The 23,407-nt window shown below is 41.4% G+C and overlaps 1 protein-coding gene across 3 annotated transcripts in view; it reads right to left on the bottom strand.

The window, feature by feature from the left end:
* The window catches only part of LOC108899047 (disks large homolog 5), a 31,753-nt gene that overhangs the window by 2,388 nt on the left and 5,958 nt on the right, over nucleotides 1-23,407 (bottom strand). Inside the window, exons 2-33 of one of the 3 annotated variants that reach the window (XM_051066284.1) lie at nucleotides 23,288-23,356; nucleotides 22,308-22,461; nucleotides 21,801-21,944; nucleotides 19,926-20,109; nucleotides 17,661-17,917; nucleotides 16,959-17,271; nucleotides 16,144-16,374; nucleotides 14,786-14,970; nucleotides 14,537-14,662; nucleotides 14,154-14,286; nucleotides 13,906-14,030; nucleotides 13,533-13,708; nucleotides 13,210-13,313; nucleotides 12,426-12,518; nucleotides 11,038-12,015; nucleotides 10,584-10,707; nucleotides 10,160-10,304; nucleotides 9,505-9,626; nucleotides 8,190-8,273; nucleotides 7,935-8,094; nucleotides 7,576-7,653; nucleotides 6,908-7,070; nucleotides 6,679-6,812; nucleotides 6,136-6,300; nucleotides 5,848-6,031; nucleotides 5,334-5,482; nucleotides 4,782-4,952; nucleotides 4,386-4,582; nucleotides 3,896-4,039; nucleotides 3,549-3,676; nucleotides 3,060-3,169; nucleotides 916-1,025 (exon numbers count right to left, since the gene is read on the bottom strand). In XM_051066284.1, the coding sequence (XP_050922241.1) occupies nucleotides 916-1,025; nucleotides 3,060-3,169; nucleotides 3,549-3,676; nucleotides 3,896-4,039; nucleotides 4,386-4,582; nucleotides 4,782-4,952; nucleotides 5,334-5,482; nucleotides 5,848-6,031; nucleotides 6,136-6,300; nucleotides 6,679-6,812; nucleotides 6,908-7,070; nucleotides 7,576-7,653; nucleotides 7,935-8,094; nucleotides 8,190-8,273; nucleotides 9,505-9,626; nucleotides 10,160-10,304; nucleotides 10,584-10,707; nucleotides 11,038-12,015; nucleotides 12,426-12,518; nucleotides 13,210-13,313; nucleotides 13,533-13,708; nucleotides 13,906-14,030; nucleotides 14,154-14,286; nucleotides 14,537-14,662; nucleotides 14,786-14,970; nucleotides 16,144-16,374; nucleotides 16,959-17,271; nucleotides 17,661-17,917; nucleotides 19,926-20,109; nucleotides 21,801-21,944; nucleotides 22,308-22,461; nucleotides 23,288-23,356 (5,640 nt within the window). Of the gene's footprint in view, nucleotides 1-915; nucleotides 1,026-3,059; nucleotides 3,170-3,548; nucleotides 3,677-3,895; nucleotides 4,040-4,385; nucleotides 4,583-4,781; nucleotides 4,953-5,333; nucleotides 5,483-5,847; nucleotides 6,032-6,135; nucleotides 6,301-6,678; nucleotides 6,813-6,907; nucleotides 7,071-7,575; nucleotides 7,654-7,934; nucleotides 8,095-8,189; nucleotides 8,274-9,504; nucleotides 9,627-10,159; nucleotides 10,305-10,583; nucleotides 10,708-11,037; nucleotides 12,016-12,425; nucleotides 12,519-13,209; nucleotides 13,314-13,532; nucleotides 13,709-13,905; nucleotides 14,031-14,153; nucleotides 14,287-14,536; nucleotides 14,663-14,785; nucleotides 14,971-16,143; nucleotides 16,375-16,958; nucleotides 17,272-17,660; nucleotides 17,918-19,925; nucleotides 20,110-21,800; nucleotides 21,945-22,307; nucleotides 22,477-23,287; nucleotides 23,357-23,407 lie in introns of all 3 variants that reach the window. The other 2 variants (XM_051066282.1, XM_018699309.2) reach the window with 2 other exon arrangements.

Consider the following 23,407-nt stretch of genomic DNA (forward strand, 5'->3'; position numbering starts at 1 on the left):
GAGATACTGTGCTCCAAAAACCTCAAATAACCTCCAAGAGCTATTAGAGACTGGTTGAAGTAGACCATATGAAAATAGACATCAGCTGGCATAAGTGGGATTTGAACTGACCATTTAGGGCAAACAGATGTGTCATTATTTGGTTTTATCTATAATGCAGACATATTGACTTTTTTATTTGCAGTGCTTAAAGCATCCTAAAATGACATTTACGTGCCTGGTTTCGACTACAAGTTTTCAGGCCAACAATGTCTTGATCTGTGTGAACTAAAATGAATGCCATGCATAACAGCATGACAATATGTTGCTTTATGCCCCGTGTACAAGGACTCACAGGTTCCCAGCAGAAAGATTAGTATTTCAACAGTTTTTATGCATGTCACTCTGGAGCTGAAAGACCAAAAGGTAGTACTGGTCACTGCTCAGTGTGTCATCTGTCCATGAAGTAATGGCAGGAATTGAAGGAATCATGATCACCTCATCTGACAAAGTGACTGTGAGTAATTGTGACAGTGAAACATTGCTGCTTTGTTTTTCAAAATGAAATTTGTACTGAGGTAGAGGAAGAAATCTCAGCAGCAAAAATCTCTCAGCAAATCCAACCAATGTGCCACATGGCGAGATACCATTAGAGGTGAGTTTACAAACAGGTTTTTTTGTGTGTGTGATTTGGATAAACCGACCCTTTAATAGGTCTGAGTCGACATAATGTTTAAAATGGTAAACCTTTATTCAAACTAGTGTTCATTACTGCAATGATATTCAAATAACTCACCATATACACATTTAGTATTTCATCCAGTACATTTACAAAGCTGCCTCTAAAAGCTCAAAATAATTGTTGCCATTACATAATGCCTGTATCCCTACTATAGCTTTTGTACATCAGAGATAAAATGAGTATTTTCCACTAACCTGTGAAGAAGCGGCTGTACTCCTGCTCTACTTTCTGTGCCGCTTCAAACTGCTCCTTGGAATGTTTCTGTGAGAGTTTATCCCGCAGGTACAAAGGGTCCTTCTGCTCCCTGATGAGACAACATCAGCACCCATCAGCATCCTGGAAAACGTCACTCACTTCACTTCAAAACTTCTCACTTCAGTTAACACACAGATTGATAACATGGCACAATGTGGAAAGAGGACTGAATTTGACAGCTCCTTTTGATTCTTGAGATCAGGTTTTGAAATGACACTAAAAATGCCCACATGTCCTTAAACTGCCTGGTATTGCTTTAAAGCGGTTTGCTTTCCTAACTCCTCTCTTGACATTGTGCTTGTGGTGTATATTTGCAAGCTGGATTTTCAATATGCAATATCTAATCACAACATAAATCTGAACACCTTAACACCTTGCTCATCTTAACATGTCATCTGACCTGACTGTATGAGAAATTTTGCACTGTATCTCTGGGATATGACTGCATACTCAGTTACAAAAGCTGGGCAGTATGAGTAAAACCGACTGAGATGATTCATGATTTTAAGTAAATAGTCTGGAGATTCCATTGAGTCAAATGTCTCCTTTTGGCCAATTCAGAGAAATCAATACCTGAAAATTTAGTGCTGTATAATATTGAAACAAAAACCCTATGCATCCATTTATGAAACCTTCTCATTGACTAAACAACCAGACATATAATTTTAAAGCGAATATTAATATATACAATATAGCAAAATCTCTGCATAAACCTATGAGGCGCTAATAGACAAACCAGAGAGAGCTTTAGTGAAATCTCTACTTTAAAATCTTCCAGCACACTGGTTCACTCCATGTCTGCACACAGTCTTAAGAAGTAGTCATGTGTCCTCAGTCTTCATCTACTGGGAGCCTCTGACCTAACCTAGAATCACACTCACATCTCTCCCTGGCACTCAGTATGCAGTCAACATATTGGTCTGCTGATGCCTCCCAGAGGACAAAAGCCAATGAAAAAGCTTGAGCCTCTGTCAGCCGCTGCACCGGGCAGGCAGCGGGTGGACGGGGGCTCCAGAGTGTGTTTTAGCCACCCACGCCATGAAGCAGAGCCACCGGCCCTGCGAGCCCTCCCTGGACAGCTGGCACTCAGCAGATGACAGTGAAGGCTTAGCAGGAATCAATCTCCACCATGTTTGCCTGCTGCACCGCTTCATAGATTTGTAGGCGTGGGTGTGTATGTGTGTGGTTGAGAAAGGCTGTTTTTCCCAGACCTGGAATGTCTCTTTATTTTGTGTTTGTTTGTTTGTTTGTTTGTATGTGTGTGTGTGTGTGTGTGTGTGTGTGTGTGTGTGTGTGTGTGTATAAAAGCACCATTCTGGGGGGGTTCAGCAGATTTAATCTTCCCATGCGATTACTAATGAAAAAGCAGAGGGATCTTTGAGATATCACAATCATCCTCCCGAAACCTCGGCAGGTGGTGGGAGAGAGCAGGCTGACACTGATCAAATCAGGTTGATCAATTAGTTTCTGTTGTGTCTGCAGAATGAATATGATTATGAAAGCAGCAAGAAATCTGCAGATGTCGATTTCCTGATTTCCAGCGTCTGTCTGGAGAGTAATCGAGAATTATATTTCCTGAGAGGAGATCTGGCATCAACATAGATGAGGGTTTTTTGGAGAAATGAGGAGATGGGTCATTCTAACATCCGCATTCTCAACCAAAACATTGTCCCAAGTAGGAAAAGCCATTTATGCTAAATAATGTTCTACATTTGTGCATAACAATTGATTTATTTTTGATTGTATATGAATTTAAAAGTCCTATCAGTTGACTACAAAATAAGAAAAGGTGATTAAATCAGATGCTACAGACATTTGTCTTGACTTGTGAGCACTGATTCTTTATATTTTGATATTACTTTTATTTCTGTAAAAACATTATATTCTCATAAACAGCCTCTGGAACCAAAAGTCTTGCATGAATGATTTTCTCAGTGTGTTGCTGAAGGATCTGAACTTGAAGTGAAACAACAGTGACATCAAAACACACAGCACGCTTGACAAACACTTGACACGTCCTTCAGGCAAGAAATCAAAAAATAACTGAGACAAACATTTTTTTTAAAGATCTGGGATTACTCACTTTATCTGCTTGGCATTTTTGTAGCGAATGAATATGACGATTGGGTAGATGTGAACGCAGTGGAGACGTTCGATGGCGTGGGGGGCAATGTCAAGTAAACAGTGACAGTCCTATGAGAGAAAATGACAGCAAAAGACTGCATGAGTAATGAGGGATGGTTCAAAGCAGAATGTTGCACATAAGTAAAAATTAAGTTGACATTAAAGCTTCAGTTTCTTGGCAGATTCAAGTGGATGAATTACTTCTGCAGGTTGTCAGATATTGGGGCAGAGAAGTTCACACAGCCACCTGACTGCACTCAATGCACATATGTGATGTTTAATACAGTGCCTTCTTCCTTTCAGTCTGAAAGATGGTTTAAAGACAGTGGTGCAGAAACTTGGTGGTTACAAAACTCAACAGACGCACAACTGCTATCAATGTTCTGGTCCATAGATGCCACTTTGACAGCACCGGTATGGAGTATAATCCCCATAGAGACAAATTTACCTTCTCTGTGATTTCTTTTATTGAAGCAACAGTTGTCACATCAAAATGGCCGCTCCTTCGTTTGTAGTCAATGAACACGCAGTCCTTCACTCCTCGCTCTATTGCCTGCTGAGAAGCCTTCATAATCTCTGCAAATAAAATACATTTAATTTCTTAAGAATAGTGTAATTCACATGGATTTAGCTCCATCGACTTGTACACTGCATAGCTCTTAGTAGAATTCCTCTCTTCATCCTCCTCATGTCATCAATGATACAAATCTGATGGACAGGTTTGCATCATTCTCAAGTCCTTCCTAAATAAATAAACTAGAATTAAAGACTGGTTATGTGTGTACACAGGCTCACCAGGCAGACAGCGACAGAACTTGGCAGGAGCCTCCTTCACCAACATGTCCTTACTGGCCTCCACTAACGGACCCAAGACCAGCACCGGTCTGGGAGACAAGCACTCCACCTTCTGAACCTGCTGGTACATCAGGCTCACTCCATCTGAGCAGAAAATACAGAAATATAATATATTCTACCACACACCAGGACAACAGCGATACAGCTGCCCTTTAATAACCACAGTTATGAATTTCTGTATCCTGGGAAGGATTCTGTTGAGCCAGTGTGTCTTTTATAGCATCATCCTGCTTTTATAACCATACTTTCATACCTGGGAGCTGCAAAAAAGCCAACAAAAGTCACTGTGCAAGACATTTACATTTGAGTTTTATATTTACACAATCTCTCTTTCCTCTTGTTGACTTTTTAAGCTTTTAAAAGCAGGACACTGGTAATTAGGTAAAAAAAATCTTTGACAAAGTTTGCAGACAAAGTCTGCATTTCTTACCCTCTGTGATGGGTAAAGAATCTGTGCTTATGGCATCCAGAGCCATCACATCCTTCCCATCCTTGGATCCGCTGCGTTTGTGCTTCAGCCTCCGACGAAAGAAGGATCTCCGTGCAGCAGCAGACAGAGTCTTGTTGGTGCCGTTATCGTCTTTCATATCGGCCATGCTGTGTCTTCTGTAGAACTCCGGGTCCATCCTTAAGAAGATAAAACAGCATGTTCTTATCAACTCAACTGCAATCACACTCCTGTTCTTTAACAGCTTAATGAATATTGGATGTGCTCATTCAGTTTTATGAAGATAACTAGAATGGACTAGATAATAACAAATGATGGCTTGACAGCAGTAATTGCATACAGTATGCAAAACTAAACTAAAATATAGGCTGGACTTACATGTATTTACTTGGAATCTGCCCTTTCTCCAGCTTCTGTGCATTCTCATCAAGTTGCCAGGCCATCCAGTAGCCAAAATTGCCATTTGGTAGTGTATCTTCAACATACAGGATGTCGTCTTTCTTAAAGCTTAGTTCCTGCTCTGCCTCAGCAACTCTCTCATAAAGTGCTCTGACAAGAGATGAACAATAAAGCGGGTATGATGAATAACAGCTGGACATTCCAAAAACGAGCCTATAATATACACTCAACACTTAAAATTCAACCCTTTCATAGGTTCAGTCTTGACAAAAACACAAATTACCAAAACATGATAAGAAATTTGCTTTTGTTAAGTCTAATATTGCCAGATATCAAGTTACTGAGGTTATGGTTATGATAATGTCTAATACTGTCACGGATATCTGATTTGTGTACTTGCCAGTCTCACGTTTTCATCTTGATTTGGTTGCATGCTACAAAACCCAAATGTGAACAACAACTGCTAAAGTTGAAACCTGATTTACTTTGTCCCCGGTTTGGATTGTCCAATACAGTAAATATTTAGGATACCTTATAAAAAAGCCATCTCCGGGGGACTCTTTGATCGCAGCAAGGTTGTCCACGCAGTTCTGGACCTTGAATGTGATTGTTTCGGCTGGTTTCAACATTTCCAAATAAGCCTCTTCTTTAGTTTTATTCTTCATGCTGACACCGTTGTACTGTTTGAAAACATCAATTACACAGTTGACAAAAGGACACCGAGTTTGGCTGCCAACACAGAGTGACTCATCGTTTTCAGTAAAAGCAAGTCAAACAATGCACAAAAAACAACAGTTGCATAGAAGCACTTAAGTTGTACTTTACACAGTCTTTGCCTATATGTTGCTACCAAATCTGATGAAATAGAGCAGTTCTTGAAATTTGAATGTGTAACTGCTTTTGTAAGTCACAGTGAATCTTAAATGCAGAAGCTATTATTCCTGAATTATATCCAATAATGTCTTCACACAAACTTCTCAAGTAATATGTATTGTTTACATCATGTTCTTAGTGGATTAAACTGATTGATAAACACTGCAGGTACCTCAAGTAGCAAGTCTCCAGGCAGCAGGCCATCAGGACTCTTAGCAGGGCTGTCATCATCCAGACTCTCCACAAAGATGCCATACAGGTTTCCCCCACAGATCTGAACACCCAGCTCCACCTGGATCCTCTTCAGCCTCACCAGTCGAGGCTCTGCAGCCCTGGGTGAACTTGAACCAGGAAGCCTAAAGACAAGCCGGTCGGGGTTTGAATTTCACCCTCAACTCCTTTAAACAACACTGAACATAAAAATACCACTAGTGTTAACAGCAATACTTTACAGTACTACCTGAAGGAGCTGTGAGGGCTGGTGGCAGGAGTCGTTTGTTTGGACGGTGGAGTCATGGTGCCCTCGTCCTGCTCGCTCAGGGTATCGACGGTGGAGTGATTGTCCGGGGTGGTGGCTCCACTGCCTTGGGGTGTTGGTTGGTTGCTGATGGACTCCATCCGAGAACTGAGCAGAAAAGAAGTGGCGTCAAAAATAATTTCCTTCAAATTACTGACTGAATTATGTAAGTAAAAGTTAATCATTGAGATTCACAGACAATGTCAACCATAAAAAAGTCAACAAATTACTGCTTAAGCACATTTATAGTTTGAGCAAACACAAATCATAAGGTGTTGTTTTCTGCGTACACAGTGTGTTCATGCATTAACTGTATGTAGCAGAACTACTATATTCATTTTCTCACATTATACTGAATGAAATAACTATACTATAACTATAAATAGCACTTTATCACTAAATTTCTTTGCCAGAAATGATCTAAAATTCTTAACTCCAATCTGTGCTAGTCACTGTTGTGGTGTTCTTTCCTCCTCTTCTTCTTACCCTGAACGAGAGTGGTTGCCCAGCTGAAACATGTGAGGATTATACTGAGCCAGAATGGTGACAGTGTCACATTGCTGCCCTATGACCAGCCGTGCCTGCTGCTCGTTCGCATTGCGAAGGTTGATTCCGTTAAACTGAAAACAGCAGCGATTCGTTAGAAACACAAAGAAAATTTAAACCATAGATAGATATTTAGTTGAAGTGCTCCGGCTGCTCAGTGCTCAGCTACCTCAAGGAGCTGGTCTCCGTACGCTAAACGGGCTTGGTGTGCGATGCTGCCCGCTGTCACTTTAGACACAAATACTCCGCCATTCTCTCCACTCACAATGGAGATCCCCAGTGGTTCGGCTCCTTTCTGTACTGTTACATTGCGTGGTTCCTCCAAGTAAGGCCTTTAGGGGAAAAAGAGGAATATTTTGTACAACTGTAAAGTGTTGACATCTGGGGGAAACAAATAAGACTACTGACAGGATGCAACATGCAATTTTGGGAGGATATAAACATAATTTCAAATAAAATTCAAAGGAGAAGCTGTTGCCTGCAATTTGATATTTCAATGCCTTCTAACAACTTCTTTAAATCAATGATGCATCGCTGGCCTTTGAGAGGTCTCAACAAGATGTGGGAATTGTGTGGGGCATGCCAAATGCATTTTAGAGTCCAACTCAAAGTCATGCAATCATACAAAATTCAACAGCATTATGAATAAATAACAAGCAGATAAAAGATGAAGATTTAAAGGGACACACATCCATTATTTGTCATTATTGGGGCCATTAAATAAATCTAGGAGCACTTCAGCTAAGCAAGGCTACAATATAATCCTTATATTTGCACTATGTACAAAGAGGGTCGTGGAATCTGTGCTCTAACAGTCTTAAGCAGCACAGGACAAACCTCAAGCTTCTTAAAGAGAAGAACTTGGGCTTAACTGCCAGTGGAGGTCTGACAGAGGAAGTGTTATAAGAGACAAATCTGAGAACAAGATGTAGAGAGGAAAGAGAGAGCATGATCACCCAAACCAGGAGAGATTTCAGGTTATAATGAACAGCAGCAGAGACGCAAGAGATGAGGATAAAATGATAGATGGTAAGTCTGTGTTGTAACAGTGTGAGATGGAAGCTCACAGCTTTGTTTATAGCTTTACAACTGCTTAATCACAATGAACCTGACAAAAGCACAGACAAATAGTGGAAAACATGTCGTGTTCTGCTGAATGATTGCAGTATAATGACCCGGACGAGGGGTTGGCCTACCCATCCTTCCTCCTGTCACCAACTGGAGCAGGGCTGACTGATATCCTGGGCTGGGTGGAAATGGAGCTCTGTGACTGGCTGCTGGTGAAAGACGATGTCTCCAGGTTGACAGGGGACATTGGAGGTGTCGGGCTGCTGCACTCTGAATGTGAGAGAGAGCCTGGAGTGGCAAGAGAGAGATATATAAATTCAGACTTGCTGTTTACTGCTGTAACTGTCATTATCAGACAATGGAGCTGCCAGACTCAACTGTACCTCTGTCAGATCCAGTGGAGCGGGGATAACGAGTGGGAGGGATCTTAATACGTTCAGCCCTAAACTGTAAAGTACTCAAGGAGCCTAAAGAAAACAAATAGAGGAAATTTCACAATGGTCAATACATCGAAATTAAAACAAAAAACATTTTCTCACTTAACTTTGCAGGTATCTAGCTGTGCGGATAAGAGAACTTCCCGCAGGAAATTGTTCAGTGAAGGTGATGCACTTTTTTCCCCCCTGACATTTCGATGCACTGCTCTGATGAATTATTAGGAAGCAAACGTTTGATGTGGTCAATTAGTCACTGCCGTCTCCTGAGTGGAGTCAGACAGATCGTGCTGCATCTTGTTGCCTGATTAATTTAGGTGTGACATAATGGTCAAAACACTTGTAAAAAATGTGGCCTGTAATGCAGCTGCCCTTTTTCACTGATGGTTGATGTTATATTTCAAAAAACATAAACAGTGCAATTTCTTCTGATTTTAGTGAGGACAGTGAGGTCTCCACCAATTCAGAATTGCACTCCATTTTCAGACTTTCACAATGAACAGTTAAAAAAATGATCAAAAAGGATTAAAACTGATGCATCAGAATGCATCTTTTTTCCACATATTTCCTGATCAAAACCTTGACCTTACATCAATTCAATCATTCAGTCAGAGATTCTGGTGTTTTATGCTAGTCCTAATTAATGTAGCCTCAAACTAATAGCCTCAAGCAGACTACAGGGGTCTGGTAAGATCACTTATATATATATATATATACACACACATATGCAGTAGTAATCTCCAAGACCTGTAAACAGTCTTTGATATGTTAAATCAGTGGGGTTCCAATTTAAGGCAAGGCAGCTCACTTCACTATACCGTGGGAAACTGAGATTTGGTTTTGGTTTTATTTGCCAACATTTTGAGATATCATCATCTCTCCAAGATTTCTGCCACCATCCCAATACAATAGTGCAAGTAGTGCTGAAGTGTCTTGCTCACAGTGTTGACAGTTATATCTAAATATTTCCACAGCAATATGACAAGGCAAAAACAATTTCCCAGTTACTTAATGTTTTATGAAAAAGAAATAATCCCTAATAAAACTGTTCACAGTGAAGGCTGTGAATAATCCACAGTAACCAGGACATTGTTTCTGATATTTCAAAACATAGGTACATCTAACCAAAACTAGATGCTTGGCTCTTAACTACTAGATGCGAGAGAAAAAATATATTTATTTTTGTGATTTCAGTAAACTGACCCTTTAACCGTGAAAAAAATACAACTGATCATTTAAGACAGATCTAGGACTCCATACATACCCAGCCTGGCGCTGGAGGGCAGGGAGTTGGTGCTGTGAGGTGGCTGGCTGCTGCTCGTCTCAGTCGATTCTCTAGTGCGCTTGTGGCTGAGGTCCAGGCTGAGGCGACCTTGATGCTGGGGGCTAAAAGTGGAGGAAAAGGCCTCAGTGAGTCCCCGGGCGGTCAATTATTCAACTCAGAGCAAGATATAATTTGGTACATGCCATCTGTTCATGAGATCTGGGGCAGGGTAAACACTGTTGTTTTGTGTAACAGTCCAAAACCCAGAGATTTGACTTATAATATTCAACAATGTTCTGTACCAACAAATCATTTGAACACTAAACAATGTAGATTGAAGGTGAAAAAATTATTTTTGAGCTGGACTAACTAACCACTGAATATATCAGTCTTTTTCAAAGTGAATTAAAGATGGATGAATTTCATTTAGCTGCCTCATTTTCAAGGTCCTGGTATTGTGCATGCTGGCTTATTGTCACACTGTCATGGCTTCCTGAGACAACTGAACAGACCAAGGCCATTGTTAATGTTATTAGTAATACCTTTGCTTTTGCTCCTATGACAACCCAAAATGTCTGCAGTTAAAAAGGCCTACTAGTGTGAACAAAAAAATATGCAGAGAGTCTGTGAAATGAACAGACTGGCAGATGCTAACCTTGTGTGTGAATGTGGATTGACTCCTGAGCTGGGCGCTGGGGGGCAGTTGCCGTTCTGGACCTCGTGGCTCCAGGCGGTGTAGACCCGGTTTCTCATCACAGCCGTCACAGCAGGACATGGAGCTAAACCTCGCTGTGCTGGGTCTGGAAGATCACAAAAACAACCCCAAAAAAAAAAAAAAAAAAAAAAAAGAGAGAGATCAGATAAAACTCAATATAGGCTCAGACATGACAAAAACAGAATGTACAAATGCAAATAATTACAAAATATAAATGAATTATGGAGATCACAAGTGTATCTTCCTGTTCCCAAACACATAGATGAAAGACTGTACAGACTGTTTTAACATCCTTTGATCCACAAATGCATGTCGTGTTCAGCAGAACATCTCGGATCAGGGGTTAATTGTTCAGATCACTTACGTGCTGCAATGCTGCTGTAGCTGGGGGGTGCAAAGGGCATGCTGTACCGATTAGTTCTCATAGGAGAAAAGCGTAACAAGTCCATTGGCTCTGGGGAGTGCTCGTCATTAGAGAAACTCTGTACCTGCAAAAGGCAACAGCAAATAAGTCTAGGGCTGCAACTGACAATTGTTTCCTTAATTAATCATTTAGTCTATAAAAAGTTGGACAATCATAAACTTCCCATCACAAGTTTCAATGGCCCAAATTGTCCTTAGTCAACCTATATGGCATTTTAGTCTGTTAGCGATTACTTTTTTCTTATCAAGTAAAATCAGTTAATTGGCCAATTGTTTCACCACTAAATAAGACTCACCAGGGGTACAGAAAGGGAAGACAGAAGCATGTGGATTGTCAGAGACATACACTTGTCAAAATGGAATGCCAGATCAGAGAAGGCCAGTATCTCAGTTACCTGCATGGGCACAGGGATGTGCAATGGCGTCACATTTCTCCGCAGTGCCGGTGCTGATTTTGGACGGTACCTCCTCTTTTCCCGCTCCTCTGCCCTGTGTCGACTCCCCTCCTCCTCAGCAGGTTTCTTGGTGGTGCTCTTGGTCTCTCCTGCAGGAGCATCGGTGTAATAGAGCTGTTTCCCTGCCTCCCCCTCGTCCTGTGGGCTTGAAGCTTGAGCCGGGGAGGCCGGCGGAGTGCCGGTGGTTATGGTGGAGTCTGACGCCGAGCTGTTCTGCTGCCGGTGTTTGAACCTGAACGAGTCGCTCCTGGCTGGCGGGGTGGGAGGCGTCTGAGCGGATTCAGATATCGAACTCTGCGGCGAGTGCTTGGGTAACTGGGAAACAGACATGTATTCCAGTTTTGGGGGCACCTCAGGTCTCCTGAAAGCACTCACGTCAAAGATGGACTTCCTCTGTTTGGGTTTTTTGTAGATGGACAGCTGGGCGTACTCAGGAATCGAAGCTCCAACTATCACTTTAGGCCATGTGCCACCACTTGGTTTGGCTGATGAGCCCTGTGTTCGGTCCACAGCTGCCTGAGGCGAGCTGCAGTCTGAGGGCACAGGGGTGAAGGTGAAGGGCCGATGGTGGAGCTCCTGCCTCCTGTAGCAGAAGTCTGGGTGGGGGTCTGAGGGAGTGTGTGAGGTGGAGAGGGAGCGGGAGTGTACGGAGCTGTTGGAGAAGGGCTTGTGGTGGGAATGAGCGCTACTGCCGCTGCTGTCCAAAGAGTCACCTGTATCCTTACACGCTTCCTCCCCTCTGCCACCCAAGTCACAGCTGCAAATGTCTGTTTGTGTCGAGCAGTTGTGCTTGGGGCAGTTGTGCTTCGAGTTCCTGCAGTTCCTTGTGTGGACCTCACAGGACTGGAGCCGAGACATCTTTTCAGAGTCTTTTAAACTTTCAAATAAACTCTGACCAGAACAGCTCTGTGGGAGAAACTGAGGAGGAAGGGAGGCAAACAAAAACTTATTTACTATATCTATTTTATGAATAACAAGAATAGAATAGAGTTATCATCTTTGCAAACAAAGCTTCAGACTAATATTTCATCCTAGTTTGTGAGATATTTACTTTTATTTTGGTGAGTTACATGAAATAGAAAGTTGTATTTTCATTGTCAAATAGGTTGCTGTAGTTAGGTTTACAATTGTGTATCACTGCTAATCTACTGTTATTGATTTCTTTTTTCTGAGAAATATTAGTTACTTCCACTGGGGCACTGTAAATGAATCTTCTCCAGGTAGTTTCAATGTTTTTTTGTTTTTTTTTGGTTGAGTCTATGTCACGATACCTGAGGATAAGATCAGTGGTAGCTTTTGTGTGTGTGTTGTAGGCCTGAGGAATTCACCTTCATGAGAGAGATGCTGAGAGAATCGCGGCAGTTCCTCAGCAGAGACTCGCATTCAGAGAGCGACTTGTTATCAAGAGCAATTCCATTGATCTGTGGTGCAAGTAAAAGAAAATCCCAGAAATTACAACTCATTTCCTGGGACAGCATGACAAACACACCACCTTGCCAAGACTTGTATACGAAAATCCCTAGAATTCGCTAATTCATTATGGACTAAGATAAATTTGCATGAGAATTTGGTAGCTGTGTCCCATTTTCACAATGCATACCAATGTTAATGATCAAGGACACTAAAAGATGCATGTTCAGCCTTCTTGATTTATGAGTGCAGCCTCCTCCCACACGGATGGAGGAGCTGCTCACAGCTAAAATAAACTGTTTAAATTAATTATGTACAGTGGAGACACAGCTTCATAAACATCTCAGGAAAAAAATGAAGTATCAAATCCAAAGAAAAACATCTTAAAAAAAAAAAAAAAAGTAATAGTTGATAGTCTGACATTCTTTGACAAATGCCTTGCGCCATTTCCCAGTATATAAAATGAACAGGAAATACATAGTTTTCCTGAATACTAACTACCAAAACAGTATACTGCAAAGACAAGTTCACTTGATAGTATCACTGTACTGTATAGTGTAGATTTGACACAGGTCCAGTGCATGCCTGTGGTCAGTAGAGGGCACTACAGGCCAATGTCAGTGCTCAATAGCTGTCTCATGGCTTTAAACGAGGAGAATCCCTTGCCATATAATTTGACCATGTTTTGAGTTGCATACTCACAGCTAAAAGTCTGTCCCCAACATTGAGAGCACAATCTCTAGCAGCTGGACTGCCTGGAGCCAAAGTGGCAATAAACACTCCACTTTCGAGGCTTATGCCACTATCTGAGAGGTAAGAGAGAGAAAATGAGGAAACGTATTTATGTTAATTATCAAAAATAAAGAAACAAAGAAATTCACAGTTTAACAAATGGCAATTTAACTTCTAACCATGCAATAAAATATATTCATCACTATTTTTCATAATGGAATGTCATTAGCTGCTTGTTTATAGCAGGGATTTTAATAGTAATGTTTATGTCATAACTGGAGTATGAAGCCAACCTTTTTGTCCAGTCAGGTTTATCTGGATCGGAGTGACAATCCGTCCTCCTAGTGACTTCCTTCTGCGAACTACCATATTGATCACCCCTTCTCCACTCAGCACAGCTTTGATCACCTGCTTCCTATCCTTATTGGTCAGGTCCACATCATTTATTTTCAACAGCCAATCGTTCACCCTGCACAGAGAGAACAGAGGGATGATTTGATAAAAACTTAGAATGTAGGACTGGATATCAAACCTAAATGCTTCTTGAGAACTGACCATAGTGCCCATAGTATTATGTATCTGGAAGTGTCAAATGCGTCAGCTTGTTTATTTAAAATGTTAAAAATTGCTTTATTTACTGGGGTGGCAAAGCAGTGAGCCATTTACCTTAATCGTCCTTCAGCAATACTTCCTTTATCCACCTTACTGACAAATATTCCACAGTCTCCAGGTAAATAAGGATCATTTACCCCTTCTGCAATATCAAACCCCAGTGCTTTCAAATCCATGTCCTGAGAAAAGATGAAACATGATTACACCATAATATTTTCAATGTACATTGAGCATTTGATTGACATAAAGGTAAATTACTGAAAACACATCAGATAAAATGTTACGATCACAGTGGCTCTTACTCTGTGCTTCTCAAACTCAACAACTTCCGTCTCCCACTCCATCGAGTCCGTGTCAATGGCTGAATCGTGTGAACTGTGAGCCATTAATTGGCGAAATCTTGCTTCCTCTTCTAATTGGTCCTCTATCTTTTCTCTGCAGGGGAACATAACACACGAGGATCTTAGATAAGTACAGTCCCCTTAAGGAGTAAAATAAAGTAAATGTAAGTCAGCTACATAAGTTCTCCACTGGGTGGCACCAAATGTCTAAACAAGAGGAGAACAGACTCTCTCACAAGGGGAACTTAAAAAACATTCAAGTTTTAAACCCAAATATAGTGCCGAAGATGGAATAGGCCTGGCAAGCTGTACTTTAAAAAAAAGAATGTGGGGGAATGACTCACTTTAGTTCTTTGAGTTCCCGCACAGCATCGTTCTTCTGCTTCCTCGTGTCATCCAAATTCCTCAGAGCATCTGCCAGATCACTCACAGCTCTGTCCCTCTCTCGCCTCAGGTTGTCGCATAGTGTGCTGACAGATGAACACATTTTCAGAAGGCAGCATGCAAAATGTAAATGAAGTCTCTCTTCACTAACATGCGATGCTAGTGTAACTAATGTACAAACACAGATATCTTTAGAACCAGTTCCTTACCGTATGCTCTCCCTCTCTGCCACTATCTTGTCCCTCTCCTGAAAGGCCCAGTCCCGTCGACACTTGGCCACCTCAGCCTCCTGCAAGGCCTCCTTCAGCTCCTGAGAGATGGCCTCGTACTGCTTCCTCAGCATCTCGATCTCCTTGTTGGCTCGTTCCATGTCCATTGTGGCAGAGTCTTGTTTCTGGAGGAGTTGAAGGCCATGTAAGATGATGAATGAGTATAAAACAGACTTAGGCAGATCGTTGTTGTTAATATAATATCCTTGAAAGTACTATAAACACAATGTTAAGGATTTTTAATTCATGATGTATTCCTGACAACAAATGTTTTTGCTCCGGCACATTATGAGACACTTGAGGCTGTGTCCATTCCAACTGCATTTGCTCAGCAGGGGTCCTGATACACAAGCTCTAGTGAATGCATGTAAACACACATATTCCTGGTGGATTACTTATGTGAGTGGTGTGCCTTGGGATCGTCATTCATGGTAACGTTGCAGAGATGAATTCTTGCCTCATGGCATTATAAGCAGCTGTGCAGTGTGTGTTTACTGCATATTTACAGTTGTACTTATAATACCTGCAATTGCCTTCAATGGCTGCAGGCTGCATATATCATGTATTCATATATACCCCTCACTGTTAATTATCTATTTATTTATATATCTCCATCTCTGCACTTTACTTCTTTGCACTTTTGGTTAGATGCTAAACTGCATTTTATTGTCTCAGCACTTGTACTCTGTGCAATGACATTAAAGTTTAATCAAATCTAATAAAGCTTTATTAAGCTTATATTGCACACTCAAAAGCAACATCCAGCAACAATGTCTTGTAAAGGTAGTTTGAGGCTTGACAGTCATAGATTGGATTTGGTGATGTGGTTTGAAGTGGGTCAGATGTATTATAAAGAATGTATGTCTCATGGAAAGTCTGCTTTAGTATCTGTAGCACATGCACTCTCTCTCTCATTCTTTAAATAACTCTACAGCAAGGAGACTGTCAAGCATAGTGAGAGCATTAATTAACTACCATGGCTGAATTAATTCCATTAAACTTTACTGTACTGTAGTTTGGCTTAATTATCCATTTCTGATGCAGCACTTCAAAGCCAGAGGGAGCCTTTCATTGCAATTAATCTGACAATCACACTAAAACAGAGTAATGGGTGATACACCCCCCCCACCCCACCCCACCCCCAAAAAAATCAATGTGTGGAAACCTGCCAGCTGCTGGAAAAAAAAAAAACAAAAAACATTTACTACTAGTATATGAGATGGGATGAAGGGATTATTGTCAGACGAATAAATCAATCCCTCCATTTGTAATGATAAATCTCCCGTCTGTCTGGCTACCTGTCTGGCCTGGTAATACTCTCGCAGCAGCTGGTCCCTCTGGATGATGGCCTCCGTCCTCTCCTTGCGGGCCACGTCCCTCTCCTCGCGCACCGTCTCGATGTCCTTGCAGGCCTGGCTCAGCTCTTTCTGGGCCTCGGCCTTATCCTTCACCTCGTGGCAGTATTTCTCCAGCAGCTCGTTCTTTTCGCAGATGGCCCGGTCCCTATCAACCAGTGCTGATGCCAACTCCTTCACATCACAAAAACATACAATAACAGTCGGTGAATACTCAGACCTCTCTGAAATTCACATCTCACTGCAATACATTAGAAGTGTTTATTTTTAATTTTCAATCATCCAAAGCATTCTTACTGTTTCTTCTACTTGTTTGTACCCAATTCTTTGGCCTGTTTGTTCTGTAGGTGTGCTGGAATTTTCCCCTTAGGGATCAATACAATCTTATCTCATCTCACTGAACAAAAGGTGCTACTAACAACAAACTTCCTATTAGGGGAAGAACTAAGGATTACAAGGACACTTCTCTTAAAGCACCGAGCCATTTTGTATTCCTATTACTGGCTGGGCAACTCATCCTGACTGGTAACCTTTCAAAACCAATGATGACACATAATTACTTTTTGGCCAGCCTTAATAAACTCTGGATGTTGCCAAAACAAACAATGACAGCTGTTATAACCAGCTTAACTACAGTAGACACATTATATTAATAAACACAGTTATTATACAATAAGTCATTCTTCATCAACAAGTGTACTTTAGTGTATTTTCCAACACGTAGCAAACAGAATGAAAATGTGGCTTTCAGCTGTTACCTGTCGGAGAGCCTCCAGCTCCTCGTTGGCCACCCGCCTCTCTGAGGAAGTGTTCTTCAGCTTGGCCTCTGCCACCTCCAGCCCAGTCTGAAGCCTGTCCACTTCTTTGATCACTTGGTCCCGCTCACTCATGATCAGACGGTACTCACTGATCACGGAGTCCCGTTCCTCCTTGTATTTCTCACAGTCCTTCACTGCCTTGAGCTGCTGGGTCTTGAGCCGTGTCGCCTCTGACTGCAGTCGCTCCATCTCTCGCTGCAGCTCCTTGTTCTGGGCCGCAGCCTTGGAAAGCTCCTGCTGCGTGCAGTCAAACCTGCACCAGATAGGAAATTTAATGCATTTTACTGCTCTTTCTACATTTTTACACTTCACAGATTTTTTTTTCTGTGTTGTGCTAAAACAAAAAAATAACATAACTAGTAATAACAGAGACAGGCAAAAATCAAGCATCGAGTCTTAAGAAAAGATAAAGAAAAAGTTAAAATGGGAAAATGTCTGCCCCATCTGCAAAGCTTCGTCTGCCTTGGATTAAGAATGTTTTAAGTACTGCACAGATTTGACCTTGGCATTAAACTCAAGTACTAGGTTTGTAGCAAAGTTTGCTGCAACTGCTGTTAATCCTTAGACTTTTTACAGCTGCTGAGTGTGTGTGTGTGTGCAGCTTCTAGTGCTGCTGCTGGTCCATGATATTTCCAGCTTTACCTTCTAATAGACGAGGAGTACTGCTGCTGATAGTGAATGGCAGCGTCTCTTTGCTTCAGCAGCATGTCCAGCTGTTTTTGCAGACGGTGGTTCTCCTCTTCTGCTTGGTCCAGACGACTCAGGTCTGCGTTGTGGCTGGCCGTCTTCTCGTTGTAGCGCTTCCTCAGAGCCTCATAGTCACTCTTCAGGGCCTCCAACTTGTCCACGGCTGTGTCATACAGCTTGTTGAGGACATCAGATGACCCCTCTCTCATCACCTGGTAAGGACATTAGAGAGGCACAGTGACACACCTCATTTGGTGATGTATTTAAATAAATAAGGATGCTGCCAAACAATATAATGGACTGTTTCAGTACAGTTATATAAAGATGAAATTTGGCCATTAAGGAGTGCCTTATTTGACCCCACTTACATCTACAACTCAGGTTAGCCTAATGTGAATACTTCGGTCTTAAATTAATAGTGTCTTGGCACAGAAAAGTAACTTCATCTCTTAAGTAATCAATAGAAGCTTAGGCACTCCACTGCGTGCTGAGAGAGCAGGCCAGAGCTAGATTCTGTGTAGCAAAGAGCTTTACTTTAATGGACAAACAATACAAAAATAGTTCTCTTTCACTGGTACTTCTGCTGTCTGCAACTATTTCTTAGTGCTATGGATAAAAATTTTAAAAGATAAAACATAGATGAACTTCTACATGTCACAGTGTTTGTAAAAACTTGCCTGACGTACTGTACTTTAAATTGCACGACACTAATATTGATTTCACACCGAACCTGTTTGGTGCAGTTCAAACAAAACTCTCAAGAGTTTGTCCATGTGATTCACTTAGTTTAAGCTGCTGTGAAAGCTGTCATTACAAACCCTAGTGTGCACAAAAGAACTGCATCAAGAAGGCCTGGAAAAGTGGGCCTCAGTCTGCTTTTAAATTAGACTGTGCAGTTTGTTTGTGGTGCAACTACCAAACTAAACTACCATTTAATTTCTTGATGCATATGGTCACAGAAACTGCCAAGAAGGCAACATCCGGGCATTCTGGTGGTATTGTGGTTGATATAACCCCCATGACCACAGTTCAGTTTTGCTCTGGGATTTTTGTTGCATGTCGTACCCCTCTCTCACTCCCCATTTTTCCTGTCTTCCTCTTTGCTTGTGCTTCCATCCCACTCCATTGATTTTGGCTGTTCTCCATTAAAAAGTCAGTATAAACGTAATGACCCTGCATCTATCATCCCATAATAATACAGTACAAGACGCCTTTTTTTCCTATCCATCTGTCATTATTTAAAACTTATGAGATCAATTTGCAGTCTTGACCTACATTTCTTCATAATTTCTTTGTGGTCATCAGAAAAGAACAACACACTAATAACACTGATAATACGGGATGATGGTCACCAAAACTGTCCAATCAACAAGATGCCTGCCAGTCCAGTTTATGCCCTTCATTCTCTTCGTTATGCATCAGCATGAGCACAAAACAGAGTAACCAAACTGAAACTGTAAATCACTTAGTCCAGACAAGTTAAGCTGGCCTTAACCTTACACACACACACACACACACACACACACACACACACACACACACACACACACACACACACACACTTTTATAGAATATGTTTTTCTTTTTATAGAAAATTGCTATAGCAGATAGACAGGACAAAGCAGGACACATTTCAGACAAGAGAAAGCACAGTGTGCAGAGTGTCACTGACATCTAACAACTACATAATAAAGTTTGCATTTGGACTGACATCCCTGAGCTAATTTGATTCCTAATTTGACTGATGCTGAACAGTAGTTTACCTAATGATGGCACAAACTCACAATGAGGCATGTATCCTTGCTATCAAAATATGACATTCCCCATGGTTATGTAAGGTATAGCTAACATTTAATGATCTGACCTTCTGACTACAGTGAGGCTAAATATATGTCAGACGGCGTAACAGTGGAAGGCACAGGTTAAGTCATTTATCGAATTTGTAGAGATGTTTTGATTGATGGAGACATGAGGGGACAGATTGTCTGACCCCATTTCTCTGAATGATGCCATCCTCTTGGAAGTAATGATCACAGAGAGAGAAATAAATTGATTTCTGTCTAAAATATCAAGATCCAAATGACTGCATCTCAAGGGCAGTCAAAAATGGACATGAATGTGCAAATCCTACATTGTGGAGACAATATGCACCTGGAACTGTATTCTCATCCATAGGCGTATAAGCATGAATGCAGAGTGGATTTCCAGTTGCACAGGTACCTGCTGGTGCAGCATCCTCATATCAGCCACCTCTCTCTGGTCGTCATCATGCAGTCTCCTCAGCTCCTCGCAGGCCTGCTTCACATGGTTGTGCTCCCTGACCAGCTGGATGTTGTCCTGTCTCACCGCCTCCAGCTCATCTTTCAGTTGGCTGTGCTCGCTCGCCATACGGCTGTGCAGCGTACTGAGGAGATACCAGCACAAGTACCATCAGACTGTGGCCGCTGCCAGCCGTGCTTAAAATCAGCATTATAGCACTTGTAGCCAAGCGAAAACATAACTATGCCTTATGTGTCATAGGACAACAAATGCTCAACTGTTGATTATTTTTATTTTCAAATAATTACCTTTTTTGTCAGTTAAGAATTGCCAATCACAAGCTCAAGGGAGCTGATGTTCTTAAATTGCTTGTTTGCCCAGTCAACAATCAAAAAGCAGCAAATCCTGATATTACAGAGGCTGGAACTAGAGTGGAATTTTTGCTTATAAACCTCTTAAACAGAATTTTTAAATTGCTGCTTCTTTCTTTATCATTTCAGCATGACTCAAAAATAACACTCCACAATTTCCACAAATCAAAAGTTCATGATCCTACATTCCCTTGCTCTGTGCATATTGCTTATCTCTAAAAAATTGTAGATATTGACTTCATAATTAAATACATCAGTTTCTGTGTTTTTCTAGTCTGATATGCTAATTTACTGTTTTATTCCATATGTTTAATTATAATCAAACCATTTTTTTTATTTAAATTATGCTACAACTGATAAGTTTAAGCTCACTGTCACTGGGTTTCTCGGGAGCTCTTTGTAGTCTGAAGGTACTCTCACTCCATTGTTGTGGAATACAATGACTACATGGTAAAATTTGAACTATTACTTCATTTTGCACTCAAAGCCTTTCTTTTCAGGTCTTTTCATGCCACCTCAGAGATGCCAATTACTTTTATGCTGACATTAACAGTAGAAACAGCCTCTTATGTAATAGTGATTAACTGCTAACTGTACAAGCATGACTCATTAAAAGGACAAATGAAATCCTCCATGATTACTGAACGCTAATGCTTGCCTATGTGCTAAGTGACTTATTGATCTAAGTACAATTCATAAGTCAGGCATGAAAGTGATGTCCCATTCACAGAGAATGGTGTTCAGTGTCAGTAGATAAGTGCAAACACAGACAGGACAGTAATAAATAAAGATTTGCTCTGATGTGCAAACAGGGTCCAGAAGGAGAGGCTTAAACATGGCAATAATCCTTCATCTGTCTGTTTGCATTGGGGCCAGATGTCGGTTCCCTACACTTTGGGGACAGTATGGTATCATTAAATCACACAAATGGACCAGCATCCCCTTCACGTCAACTCGGCACAGCTTATTTCACGGGACAACAAATGCTCTGTTCATTGCATTATCCTCATGGCACAGATGCCGTGCCATGCACACAGAGTTCAGATGATGATTACAGAGCATGCTTTGACATGAACTCTTCGAGGAGGGCATTACATATAGAGAAGCAATTCAGTCTCTAGACACAACCTTTGGTCTGAAAAGACGACTCAGGATTTATGCTGCTGAGAAGAGAATAAAAACTCTTCTCTTTTTTTCTAAACAATCACAGAGACAAAATTAAATTGATGAAGGGATGCAAGGATTTTTTCGTGGCTTAACTCAACAGCTTTTGGACTAGTATAAAGGCTTCATCCCTATTACTCTCACAAAAATAAAATCTGTTCTATGCAATCTGCTGTGAATATGTCTGAGGAGGAACTGACTACCAGCTAAAACCCTGCAGGCTGAGCGCGAATGCATATAGCACAAATGCGCCGGCTGTTAAAAAATTTACTACAGGCCCTGTAGAAGGCTTTCCACTCACTGGTAGAAGTCTGCTTTCTTTACAGCCTCCTCGCACCTCTTCAGGGTGGTGCTGTGCTGGTTCTGCAGGGATTGCAGGTCTGCCATCGCCTTCATGCACTGCAACTTCAGACGCTCATAGTCATGACCTGCTTTTGAGTTTGGTCTGTTTGTCAGAGAGCGTAGAAAGAAGAAAAATGCATCAACATTTTTAACGTGCCACATGGGAGGATGACAGAAGTATGATCGAGATAAGCATCATACAAACTTTGTGCTTATGGGAGCACAAGGAAAGACAGGCACCATTAAAATTGTATGCTTATCCCTTGTTTTACAGAGTTGAGCATATCCTAAAACAATGTTGCATCACGTAAGATCTTAGCTCACTTGTATTTTAGTTGCTTTTAAAAGCTGAACAAGGCAAAATGCCTCTATTCACCGAGTGTAGGCACACACAGGATCACTGCGCCTTTCTGTGAATGTTTGTTTTGGAAAACAGGCAGTAAGGCGCGTGAGATCAGAACAGTACCTGCAGTCATCGAAGGTGGTTCCGGGCGAAGAGAGAGCCAGACGTTTGCGCAGTTCGTCCCTCTCCCGGGTCACATGTCTGAGCTGGAAGAGAACCGTCTCCATCTTCTCGTTCACCTGGTGGCTGTCCATGTGGGCTGGCGGAGGGGAGGAGGCTTGAGTAGGCGTACCTGTGGGAGTCAGCATGTCACTGGTGGCATGTGCCATTCGTAAAGCCCAAATGATGGGGTTGTTAATGCAGCTCCAGTCAATGTCTGTAAAATGCTCATGCGGTCTATTGCAATGTGTTTAACTGACTATGATTGGGCGTTTTCACAAAACTCTAGTGCATGTTCTCTCTTTCAATTTCTAATCGAAAGACAAAATGAAAATGAGAACAAGAACAAAAGACTACTGTATTTGCAAGGTTCAATAGCCTCAGCTTGAATTAACTTGGTCTAAATATTAACCAGTCATAAGCAAGAGCTCTCTGTTACAGCTACTGGATCAAAAATCGACACATTCATTTACAGTAAGTTACGAGAAAAGAAAACACCTTAACTCTTATCTTACAGTATCATCTGAAGCTAAAATCTGTTTAATATTTGACCTCTTTGTTATACTCATTAACTTCAGTGCTTATGAATATAACACACAGCAATCCCCACATTGATGCAAATCAAAGTTTCCCTTTCAGTGGCATGGACCAGTCAAATCCTCTCACCCTCAGAGTATAACTAAATGAAACAGGTCTGTGTGTGCGTGTGTGTGTTTGGGGGTAGAGGGTTTCTAAATCCTTCTCACATCTGTGTAATCACTTGCATGTGCTCAGAGTCTAAACAGGCAGCAAGCAATGACTGACTATTTATAAAACTGTGGTTAGTTTCTTAGAACATACTCATTGTTTTTTTTGTTTGTTTGTTTTTTTTTCCAGGAAGATAATGTTTTCTTACGCCATTTATACACCTGACACCTGAACACCACAATGAGCGCCACACTCACCTAAGCTGCTGAGAGAGCTGCTGCTTTCTGAGTCCGACGGCATGGTGGACAAGACGCTGTAAGTGGACCCTGCGAGGCGAACAAAAACATTAAAGTCAGCTCGGAGTGTACTCGACCATG

The sequence above is a fragment of the Lates calcarifer genome, linkage group LG23, assembly GCF_001640805.2.
Source record: "Lates calcarifer isolate ASB-BC8 linkage group LG23, TLL_Latcal_v3, whole genome shotgun sequence".
Lineage (NCBI taxonomy): Eukaryota > Metazoa > Chordata > Actinopteri > Centropomidae > Lates > Lates calcarifer.